The sequence below is a fragment of the Sinohyriopsis cumingii genome, chromosome 18 (genome assembly GCF_028554795.1).
Source record: "Sinohyriopsis cumingii isolate HCF-2022 chromosome 18, ASM2855479v2, whole genome shotgun sequence".
Classification (NCBI taxonomy): domain Eukaryota; kingdom Metazoa; phylum Mollusca; class Bivalvia; order Unionida; family Unionidae; genus Sinohyriopsis; species Sinohyriopsis cumingii.
The window spans coordinates 44,463,501-44,476,506 of NC_142978.1; the positions used below are offsets into that span (position 1 = coordinate 44,463,501).

Below are 13,006 nucleotides of genomic sequence, written 5' to 3' on the forward strand. Positions count from 1 at the left end.
ATAAAGTGGAATCTAGTCAGTCCTGAACAACCTGACATCAGTTCCGAAAAAAGGTACGAATGCCTGTATTGGCCATAAGAATTTTATGATGAATATAATAACATAATTTTCCATGGATTGTTTTTGGCAATGATAATTATAATGAAATAAGTTTAGTTCCAAACATTAGCACGTTCCCCAAAATAGAGAGTCTGCAATATTCTTATTCTCTCCCCAAATGTCTTTCTGTAACATGCTTAACTATATATTGTACCACACTGTAATTCAGTTTTCGAAACATTATTAATTATGAAACTTTAGTTTGAATATCTAACCACTTTCTTTGTCTCATAATAATTGGTTCATGGCAAAATGTACGAAATCTAAGACTTTACTCTAATATTTGCCCTTTAAGTCGATCCTAACAACAATAAGATTCATTTTTGTAACTTGGTTTCTAATGCAAACATAGTTTTGCAAATGATTACATCGTACAAAGACTAAAACTAATTTATCCAGTCCTGTTCTCAAATGCCATTTTTTATATTAAAAAAAACTAGTTATCCGACATATAAAATTTAACTAAATCACAACTGATATGTACATAACTAATTGTACAAATACGTGTCAATTCTTTATCTATACGTGGGCTATCTAACAGACTATGAACATGCGAAATCGTTGGAACCAATCGCGTAATTTCTTCCAAAAAGTGTGTCACGTGGACATGACATCGCACACAAAACCAAACTCAGCAGCTGTAAATATGGCGTCAAAAGATGAAAATCGACCATCAAGAATGAACACTGGCGTGCCCAGTACTTCTGGAAGTACACATTATCAGAAGTTACGCAGTGAGAGCAGTGAACAGGTTTGTATTTCAATTTCTTGAAAAGATTACACCAATGTGTGTATTATAGACGTACCAAACAGCTGCCAATTATAAATTATCATCTCATCCGTACCCACCCACCCACCCGAAATGGATGGTCTATTAAAGAAAACAAAATGTGATTTTATTCATAGCCGTTTGAAAGAGGAAATATTTTAGAATTCTAGTTAGTTACTCCTTTCCCATGGATTATGATGTTCTAGTTTAAAACCTATATTAAAAATTTGAATCGTCCTTTAAAACACCGAACAGCTGCCGTTTACCACGTCTGGAAAGACTATAAGCACTGCCGCCGTGTATATAATTTACGTAAAGCTATTCGTAGGCTGCCGCATACCTCGTAACACGATATACGTAATATACTCATTACCTGTATTTCGATATTTGCAAGTTACTGTTTAAACTTTTACAAATAAGAATGTTTAAATGAATATTGAGTGACTCTCATTGGTGGAAAGTTCAGTATTGTCGCCCAATAATTGCACTTTATTAATAGTTAACTCAGTTGTATGACATATCAAATTAAATAATGAATTAAACAAGACTCCAGCTTCTTAGTTTATTTTATAAGGTTTATTTAGTATAAGCGGTATATAATACAGCATATGGTATAAAGGTAAATTCTACGTAAATCTAAGAAAAGGAATAATATACTCAGACCAGTATATGAAAATGTTACTATATGGCCCTGTTTTATGATCTTTTCCAGTGATAGTAATCACTTTAGTTCTCAATAAAAGAAGGTAAACTAATTTTTGCACCAAGATCAATGAGTTGCTCTGATAACATTTCCTTTTTTAGATTGGCAATCCGAGATAAATAGTCATACATTATTTCATATGATTTGAATACAGAACTCTGCCAACCATTCAACATACTTAGGTAATAATGAGACATCATTTTAAATGTCATATTTATATCTAAGACAAGATTTAATGTTTGTTCCATCTTCTTCATCTTGTTTTAGTTGAATTTAGCTTCCAGAGTACAAGTAGGGATATGAAACTGGTTAGTTTTTTCAATATTTTTTGACCAAATTAGGTTGGCTTTTTAAGGCATGTATTGGTGTTATGTTGAATACCCCCTCCTTTCTCTCTACATACATACATCCATAAATATGCTCAATGATTGTATACAGTGTCAATAGCCTAGTGGTTAGAGCATCTGCCTTGGATGCGTGAAGTTGTAGGTTTGAATCCCAGTCGAGTCATACAAAAGACTTTAAAAAATGGTACTAACAGCTGCCTTGCTTGGCGTTCAGCATAAAGAGGTTAGTGTTAAGACTGGTTGTCCTGGATTCAGACATAGCGATATGACTGAAAACTTGTAAAAGCTATTGTTAAAAAAATAATAAACACCCATATACAGTGTCATATACATGTGGCCATACTGTGTTTTTTTATTTATTAATTGGTTAGGTTAAATCACTGCATGTAAACTTCCATCTCCACCCAGCATTTTATGAAGGATATTATTTTCTTGCAGGTGTTTGTCATGGGTGTTCCATCAGACCGTCCGGAACTTGGTATATACACAGCAACAATGCAGCAAAACAAAGGTAGTTCTCTAAGTGTGCATTGATTATCCATTTCCATATGACTAACAGAAAAGTTTTAAATTACTAAGCAACTATATTTGCAGATTGTCCTCCATAACAGTTCTGATACATATAGTGCTTTCATTAAGCTTTGGTTTCTAAAGGCTGAAATAGTTTTGTTTCTGTTGTTTTATCTTCACAAAAGACACTTGAAATATTGTTCAAAGTGGAGAGGTAAATGAGTTGTTACTATGATGAAATGTCCATTAATGCATACAGTGTCCAAGAAAATGTTTCTAAAATTAATATAAATGCTAGATTCTTGTATGGTTGTATAAAGTAACTTAAAATTGGTATGCAAGGATCTATCCCTCAAATCTCCAGGTGTTTCCAACAGTTTTAAAGTTAAGAATGTATAAGAGACATTCAGTGAATGGTGAAACACTGGAAACTCATAGTGAAAACCAAACTTGAGACGATATGACATCTTATTTTGACAATAAATATAATCATTTAAGGAGCTGTGACTGATTTAAAAAATGATGCAAATGCAGTGTTTTGTAGTCAAAACTTATCAAATCATTGGAATCTTAGCTGTTTAATACCAGTAGTTTAACCCTGTGCAGGCCTGTTATGGATTGGTTACTTCACAATAGTACTTTGGTGACATTTTGTTTTCACCCCCAACATAACAAAAGTTGACAAAAGATGTATAAATGGATTCCATCTTGCCGTCTGTGTATTAGACTGTCAAGCACATTTTCAGTTTAAGAGCTTCATTCCCAAACAATTCAAAATATAACTTGTTAGCCTTATTAAGCTGTTGATTCTGATGTGCCTTTTGCTATTTACAATTTTTCTTTCTGAATATTTGTAAAATAATTTTTCCATGTCCTTGTCCATCCATCCATTATCCTCACATTTATTTGTCTCACCACAAATCATAATGTGTTTTAATACAGACTGTCAGGGTTGTTAACCTGTATGGCTTGCATTAATTAGATAAGATTTAAGCAACATAAATAACCTTTATTATCCATAACAGAACACTATTTTTGAGCTAGTTCACCATCAAACTCACCAAATTTGTCTGCTATGTAAGCATTATACATTTTCATGGACTTGAGACTGTTAACTAATATTAAATTTGATTTTGTTTAAATCACAAGAAACTACTGTTTCAGGTTAATATTCCAAACTAAATGTTAATGTAAGAAAATATATTTTTTACAATAAAAAAATTTGAAAGGGAAATACGTTATAAATTGATAATGATAACCATGCAACAGCACATCCAGAAAGGAACCTGCATATATTCTCACACATTAGTTCATGAAATACATATTTCAATATTTTGTATTATTCATGGTCAGTACTATTGTCTTTTTCATGCTTTTATAATTTCCTTGCCCTGTTAAAACAATCGGGTTCAACAAAAGACATTAGAAGCCTTTATATGCAGTGGCCCCCCTCTTGAATGTCTCTTTGACCGGTGTCCACCCACCTTTTATGGCCAGAATTCCATGGCACTGAAGAGTTCCTGTTTAAAAGTATCTCCAAGAAAGTCCACCCCTCAAATGCAAACAGCAGCAATTATAATTGTGCACAAATGTAAGATTTTCACTTCACAAGTGGCAACATTTTATTTTAATATGTGTCCGAAACCAATATTTGATTGGTACAGTAAGTAACATGATTATCTCTACTGATGTCTATTTCCCAATGTCAGATTTGAGTGTACCACTAAGGTTAATATATAATTATCTATAAATGCCAGGATTACAAAATGGTCTTCATGGGCTAAAAATAGATTTGTGGATTAGCACACAGGAAGAAATTAACCTTGAACAGCACTGAGTACTAGACAAAGACCAGAAAATCATGAGACAACTCATGCATCACTTCCTTTATAAACTAGGCATTTTGTCCACAAAAGTTTCATCTTCATAATCAATTGCAGTACTGCACCATTAGCAAAAAAGGAAAAAAATCATTAGAAAACTTTAACAGTTCATCACGAAAATGGAGACATTACTTTAAAAGAAAAGTTAAAGTCATTCGACTCAACATCCTTGGCGGTGGTGTGTGGGGCCCAAATCGCTTCATGTTGGAAAGGCTCCAATCCAATACATTTTTTGTAACAGATAAGGAGGATATTCATCAGCATTGGAAAATGGAGTAAACGGAAAGAGCATTGTATATGTACCAAGATTTAAATGACATTTTTGAATGTTTCTGCAATTTGCATGATAAATATACCTCACTTGCATTTCATTCTTAAGTCGAGAAAAAGAATTATTCAGTTGTTCAATTGAAATAAGTCTGTTCTTAAGACAAGAACATTTTAATAATTAATGCTGCTTTTAAATGAAGATGTTAAATGCTTTGAAGTTGTATGTAACTTTCTTACTACCGTACTATGTACATTCTGTACACTTATGCACAAAACATTTAGTCCTCAATTGAAAAGGCCACATAATAAGAACAGTACCAGTGTGTGTATGTGTATATATATGTATATACATACACTTCTTATACATTTGAAAGATCCTTTTATCTTCAGTCAGTTTTGTTAAGGTGGTGGATAAGATGTAGATATGTAGAACTAATAATATATTGGTGGTGTGAATATTTCTATAGATAATGATGAAGTAAACAGTTGTGTGCAGTGTCTGTAAACTGCCACAAACTGGTTTTAATTATATATGATCTTTTTATTTCGTGTGTTTACAGAGTGGACTTCCAACCTCAGACGTAACATGGAATTATGTCATGCAGCAGTGACTCGGCAAAAAAGCATCTTACATGTTCCTTTTGGAGAAGAGTATGATGGACATGGCAATAGCAGGATTGTCAGAAGGCTATGCATATGGTGTTTTATTTCACCAGGGACGTCTGCACTATTTATGATTTTTTTTAAAGCGGCATTTTCAGTGGATTCTTTGAAAGCAAAGGTAATCACATCATCACAACATTATAGCTACATTTGAGATTCATGAAAGCAAATGCTCATGCTTTTGGGACATTCAAACTGGCTCCAAATTACTGGATGGTTAACTGGTGATCAAAGAACAGAGTACATTGTGCTTATGTTTGTGAGCATTTGTCAAATTCTATTCTACGACATCTTTTTGTAATTGTATTTATTCTATATTTGACCTATGACCACCTTAAATAAACCACAGGGGAGGGATAAAAACTATCATACCCTAGTTGCAGCTATAAAAGTATAAAAATGTATGTTGAAATATCAGTTAAGTTAGAACAGTGTAGTTTAAAACCTTGTTTATCCCACTGATAGGAAAGTTTTTAAATTTTATTTCATTTAGCATTAAACTGAAATTAAGACTGTCAGAGAACATTTATTAATCTTCTGATGTGTGTGGTTAATGAAATCACATTAGGCTTACAGTAATGTTATCTTTAACATTGTCATTTTGTCAAAATTTACAGATATAGCTTTTTTATCAGGTTATCAGTTTATACAAATATTTAATGTTCTTTTCTCCTTGTTAAAGACAATCTATTGTTATATATATATATATATATATATATATATATATATATATATATATATATATATATATATATATATATATATATAATTGTATTGCATCTGATAAACATTGTTAACTTTTCATTCTGAAGCAGTATAGTGGATGAGTCTTTGTCTCATGATTTGTTATCTCCAGAATCGAGGCACAACATTTTACCTATAAATCTTTCTCTTTCAAGGTTTGGATATTATCAAACAGGCGCTTGAATGCGATAGAAACGAGGATTTTTTTTTGGAAAACATATTTACATTGGATGATATCAAAGCAGCTGAAGGAGAATACTTTAATTTGCTAACCGAGAAACGCAAAAAGCTGCCAGAGCCAGGTTTGTGCATTATTCAAGGCTTTTTCTTACTAATACATGACCAAATATACCTGTAGCTTGCCAGCTTTCTAGTTAATACTGAAGTGTTTAGAAGCCACAAAATCAACTATCTTAAAACCTAACTTTGAACAAAAATGAAGTGAGATCAAGATAGGCATTGTTGATGTGAAATGTGAACAGAAGATTGTCTTTAATGTTTAATAGTGCATTTAATTTTATACTTTGTAGTGTTGGTACCATAGTAATATACACTTACCAGCTCCTACTTCAAGTCTGAGAATACAGCTTAAACAGAAGAATGTCTTGTAGTGTCCATAAGACAAGTACATCATTTGGATGTCAAGTAATTTTTATTTCAAGAGGTACATGAGGAAACAAAGTAGAACACATGATCTTATGAGTGATAAAAATGGAAAATATGTCATTTTATAAGAGAAAATTAGCCATAAACCAAAATGGCAACAACATCAAAGCAATTTAACCAGACCTTCAAATTGTTAAATATTAAGCAGCTACAGTAAGGAAACAAGTAAGATAAAGTGAATGACATCCACAAAGAGCACTAAACCCGCAAACAAAATTGCACCATTCATCCCAGTAAAACCTTTATACTTTATGTACATTTTACAGAAATTTAACATCTATACCTTGTATAATTTACCATGTATATAACTTGCATCGAAATAGTCACGTTTAGTTCTTTTGACAGAGGGTATGGATCTTTTTTAGTGCATGCTGGCAAGTAGATGCATGCCATAACCTACATTTGATTGTCTGTGGTGAGCAAGTTAAACACAGTAACATTATGCTTATAGTGTTTTTTTTTTGTTTTTTTGTTTCATTACAGAGTCAAAGAAATTATCATCCACAGGAAGAAGGTATTCCGAAATACTGTTCCAAAATAAATACAGTATTAGGAAGTCGTTAGATCATCTTCTTCATCACATACAAACAAATATTTTCAAAGAAAATAATTTTGAGTGTATGGGGGTGATGGTGTACATAGAGAAGAAAAAGAGCTACAAAGACAAGCAGAATGCGAAGTAAGTATTAAGAAGAAATATCCATCTTTCATTTTCCATTTGTTATAACCATGCCCATATACTAATTCATATATGTCTATCCTTCCTTCCATTCAGCACACTGTCAAGACAATTAGTCTCTCATATATTTATATGAGTTGCCATAAAACATGTTATATGTACTGGTCATTACCTAAATATGCACCAACTGTCCAGTCACTTTGCCCCTGCTGTTGTTGTAGGGTTTAACGCCATTTTTCAGCACAAGGCTATACATGGCGGCCAGTATTAATGGTGGAGGAAGAACCCGGAAAACCCCCAGATAGAACCACCGACCGACGATAAGCTACCGGCAAGCTTTCTCACATAACCACATTATCCGAATCTGAGACTCATTTGCCCCTGCAATTTTTATTATATGTATTGCTCTTTCTGTCATTGAATGTCACAGTCTTGTTAGTATAGTTAGCATGGGTTGATGTGACACAGACTTTTTCCATTGGCTGGTGTGACCATCTTGTGTGAAAATCAATTGGCCCTGCAGAAAATCAACTGGCTCTCCCAATCAGAGGAAAATAATGATGGAGGAAAATTTAATTGGGCCGATGGCCATCAATTTTAAATGACCTTCCTCAGAACCCACGGGTATTCGTCTGGCAAGCCAGCAACAAAATTGCCCCCTGAACTAGTCCTTTTGTTTTTTATTGGACTAGGAACTTGGTAAATCCTATGGTCATTATCAGAAGATACATATATTAATGAATCAGTGTGCTTCTGCAATTTTTGTTCATTTTTCTTGTGTAGATTAATGCAGTGCATGATACAAACTTGTGAGAGCAAAATGTACAACTTCTTTATGGATTGTAATGAAATTCAGTACAATATTATGTTCATTAACAAATAATGCATATATCAAATCACTGTTCCGCTAATTAACTTTAGAATTATTGCCCTTTATTGACTTCAGTCTAAAGACAGTGCATAATATAATCTAATGAATCATCTAATCTTTCAGATTGCCATGACATTTGGAAAAATGTTTTCATCATTATCGGAAGTTGCATACGTTGACAAATCTCTGCTGCTATTTCAGTTAGAGCTAGTTACTTTCTTAGATTAATGTTTGATAGGATTTTGTGAAGTTAGTTTGTCTCACATTTTTCATTGGATTGCCATGTAACTGCATGTTACAGTCATCATTTGAAAATGTTCATATAAACAGTTCACTTTGCTTTTGCAATTTTAGTCTCATGTATTGTCGTGCAGCAGAATGCATTGTTAAAATCTTGTCAGTGCTACCGATTGTGGTGCCTTTTTGAAAGGATCATGAAAATTGGCACGTGTGACAATATTCATCTAAAACTGCATGTACAAATCTTTGTGCTCCCATGATATTTGTAAGGGTTGTGGACATTTTTGGATTACAGTTGGGTACAGTGTATGACCAAATTTTGTTAATGCAGTTACTCAAAGTATTTAGTGGATTGCCCTGAAACTTGGTACTTGTTCAGCTCATCATGAGAAGATAAGTTTCTTTACAGGCATTTCACTTGCACTTTTTTAAAAACAGTTGTGCACTGTTAAGCTCTACACGTCTTCATCATGGGCTAGGGGTGTGATGTTGAGGAGGCATTGGTATATTTATATGATCAAATCACTCACATTTCCTCTAGCTGTGAGCATCATTGTTAGTAGCCTTTTCAAAAAAAAAAACAAATACAATTCGTTAGGTTAACTGCATTGTATGTGAACTTGATTCTTTTAATGAGTGTGTCTTTGCAGCTCAATTGCTGACTTAGTTATTGGTCTTTTTTAATAAGAACTGAATCTGTACAATACCCGTTTGATAACCTAATTACTGGAAGAAATATTCAATATTGTGTTTGTGAGTGATCACTGTTACATGCTACCATTCAAGTATGTGCATGATATTGTTGAAATGTGACATGAGTAATTGACTTATGATCATTTTTGCAGTGTACAAAATTGATTGAAATCTCATGATGGGTTTGGCTTTATACTATTTGCAATCTGTAACAAATACACTAAAGAGAAAAAATTGGTACTTGAGATTTTCAATTGCTTTTGTAGTGTAGTCATTTTGCAGGGTCTTACGTTTTGCATAAAATCTCCATCGAGAAATATTAATCACAGATTTGTTTCAACTAGCATGCAATAAAAGAATAATATGTTTTCTTTTCCTACATTTCATTTTTTTTTCTGCCAGTAAATGTTTTGATGGGACTGCCTTTCAGGCCGCTTTTGAAACTCACAGAACTGAAGTTTGTATGTGCCAACAAGTTACATTCTCAGATGTCTTTGTTCCACTTGAATATCCAGTTTCATGGGATCAGCAGCTTCAATATATCTCCATGTTTCCAAATTGGCATAAATGGCAGCACAAGACAGTTTCTTATTCCCAGTGGCTATCAATTCCAGATATGAAAGAAAAGTATAAACCTGCTTCACTAAGGAATCAGGTGCTGTACAATTTTAGAGAGGGTAACATGGATAAGTTCTATTCCATTTGCTCCAAATATAAAAACATTGCCTTAGATCCAGCTCAGTCTACTTCCACATTTGAAAGTTTACCCGAGTCATCTGATTATGGTGACATAGTTCCCCCTGCATCCAAACGCAAACGTCATGAACCTACTAGATGTTTGACAATTGAAGAATTGATGACAAACATACACACTGTAGACCCTCAGTTTTCTTCAGAAAATATAGCTGAAGAAAGATCTTATGATAAATTCAAATATGCAATGATTGAAAATGGTCATGTAATTTGGCGACGTAGTGCAGCTAATGTGAATATTTTTACAATGAATGAAGTTAGTATGACAACTGGACTGTTTCAGGAAGACTGTTATGTTCATTTGACCAAAACAGATATAGATAACTGAATTGTCTTGTAGCTGTGGAATGTATGGCATATCACTGCAGTTAGCCGTAATAAGTATACCTCAGGAAAATCTTGATGAGATAGATCTGAGTGATGTGAAATGCTGCCATATGAGACTTTTTAATGAATTGATCAGTGACCATATACCTTCTCTATTAAATAATTCTTCCAGGTCAGAAAATAAGATAATTGAAAAACTTGAAGCTGCCAAAGATAAATTAATGAGCCTATTTGCCAGATGCCAACCTCATCTGATAAAACTTTGAAGTTCTCAGTGTATTCTGATGATGACAAAACATGTACTTTTGTTCATATCACTGACAATAGTCTATCTTATCAGACTGGATTTTGTAATGCACTTTATTCATCTTCAAAATGTAAAGTTCTCCGTCTTGACAACGCTGAGACCCTTTGTCCTCACCTCAATCAATTGAAAGTCCATGCTGACACATGGATGGATCTACTGATGGGATCAGGCCAGATACAATTACAGTGGTGTGTTCTTGGCAAGGTACTTTGCCCTAATAAACTACATTGTGTTGATGTACTGTAAAATGCCAAACCAAACTTAATTTGGGAGAATGTATTTAAGAGAGAATGAAATAACCAATATTAAATAAGGGTCTATGGTAAAATGCATTCAGGTAGCTCAATATTATGCTCGTGATCACATCAACAACTGACATAAATCATTACAACAATTATACAAGCTATATGCATGTAACAGAAGTAAATTACCTGTAATTACCATTTATTATTGGTTACAGTTTTAATTAGATAGTCACCATACATTATTTTTCTAGTGTATCTTTCATCAGTTCTTTTACTTATTATGAGTGGGAGCGTGAACATACTGTTTGAGAAAAATCTATGATGTTTACATGAAAAAACTGAGGTTATCTGTGAGTTTTGTATGGAAGAGTTAGTGCATTATCAACTAGTGTGTAATAAAGGAAGGATAAATTGCTTGGAGAAAAAAAAGTTATTGCCTAAAGAAAACATCTGGAATACAGAATAATCATCGTCTTTGTGACTTCCATTATTTATATGGACCAAGGATGGATGTACTTTCATTGATTGACTATCATACAGAGTTGTCATATTCATATTACTTATTATGGAAAATTATACAATATATGTACTACTTGCTTATCCATAATTTAAATCAAATTTCATTCTAAAACAATTGTATCATTGTCAGATTTTTCTGCACATGTTAATGGGATTCAGTACAGGTTCAGATGGACCAGGACTAGACAGTTAATATCACATCCTGTACACAATAAATAAAAGTACATTTACTTTGGTTATGCTGCATCTTCAGGAAATATTTGTCACATTGCAACAAGAAATTTGGTTAAATTTTGGTCCTTGAACATTCACTGTCTGTTCATACTTTTCCTCAGTCATATTTGAATTACTTAAAGTTTTGTTTAATTGATTGATTTCAGGTAGGATATGTCTTTCCTAATGGAGAGACAATTGCAGTATCCCATATTTCCACTGTATATACATGTCATGGACCTGTAAAACACAAGGTATAAATTTTTGCTTTATTTTCTTCTTTCAATGAGCTTCAATTCATTGATGATGAACTAACTCATCTTTTAAGTAACCACTTTATTAGAAAGCATGGCATTTTTATTTGTTCCTATCTATTCATATCTATGTCTTTCTGTCAAAGATTGTTAGCATAAATATGCACACAAAAAACATTTTATACCGACAAATGAAAAATATGTTGTTGCTTATATTGGCATGCATAAGTCCTTTTTATCAAGCTAAGACGTATCGACTAAGTTATGGGGATGTGGGAGAATAATTTTTCTATTGCTTTACAAACCCAAATCTAGTTCTTTGAAAACTCACAAATTTCACAACATGCATTAGCATCTAATTTTATGATATTAAAAGATTGACTTCAGTGGTCAAGACAGTGTACTTGCCTTAGTGTTTCCAGCAGTATAAAAGATAATAGTCTTAACTTTTTATCAGTGAGGAATCTGTTTTTACATTTGTGTTGTTTGTATAATGTTTTTTTTATTTGGTAAATGATACATTTTGTGTGTGTGTGTGTGTGTGTGTGTGTGTGATTTTATATTTAGATTTGTTATCACAGTTGTTTAAGTGTTAATCAGGATTCTGATATTTCTTATTTTGTATTTAGATTTGGTATCGCCGTTGTTTAAGTGGCACTCGGGATTGTGACATAGGTCCAGGAGAGAGAGAGGCCATCCACTTTCTTACCAGGGATACTAGAGCTGACGATGAAATTGGCTGGGACTTTGTGGACCATGTTCTGAACTCATATATATTTCTTTTGGCTTCTATTGTACAATCATGAATAGCTTCTACAAATGTGTCAGTCATAATTCTGCTTCTTTTATGTCAAATAATACTTTTATTGCTTGTTTTTTTTTTCCTGGATAAGTAAGTTCAATTTAGATTATAGACAGCCTTGTTCCGTTTGCAAATTTAATCCAAAAATGTTAGCTGCTGATGGAACTAAGATAGGCATCAACATTCGACATTCAACAGTTGTACCAATAGAGACTCCAACGAATGACTTTACAATAGATCCTTGTCATCGAAGGAATAAGAGGGCTTTCATTAGCTTTTGCCCAGGGTGATCATGATTCAAAGGATAAAGCTCAGAGTAGAAACTCTACCTTTCTAAGAAAGTGCTTGGTACCTTGGGCAGTGCTAATGAGCTACCTTTAGAAAAGGAAAAAAACCGAAATGATATTCTGTTATAACATGTTGATAGAAACTTTCACTCACTGTTGAAT

The 13,006-nt window shown here is 33.2% G+C and overlaps 1 protein-coding gene across 2 annotated transcripts; it reads left to right on the plus strand.

Annotated features, from left to right (window-relative positions):
• Positions 1-735: 735 nt before the first annotated feature.
• LOC149776522 (uncharacterized) lies at positions 736-12,767 on the plus strand. 2 transcript variants are annotated; one of them, XM_089940968.1, is made up of 7 exons: positions 736-850; positions 2,357-2,429; positions 5,142-5,362; positions 6,144-6,290; positions 7,138-7,333; positions 11,669-11,755; positions 12,385-12,767. In XM_089940968.1, exons 1-4 carry the CDS (start codon positions 746-748, stop codon positions 6,258-6,260), a joined length of 516 nt encoding a protein of 171 aa, XP_089797094.1. In that variant the 5' UTR covers positions 736-745; the 3' UTR covers positions 6,261-6,290; positions 7,138-7,333; positions 11,669-11,755; positions 12,385-12,767. The 2 variants fall into 2 exon arrangements, with proteins under 2 accessions (XP_089797094.1, XP_089797093.1); XM_089940967.1 differs by lacking the exons at positions 736-850; positions 2,357-2,429; positions 5,142-5,362; positions 6,144-6,290; positions 7,138-7,333 and adding an exon at positions 10,215-10,728.
• Positions 12,768-13,006: the final 239 nt, after the last annotated feature.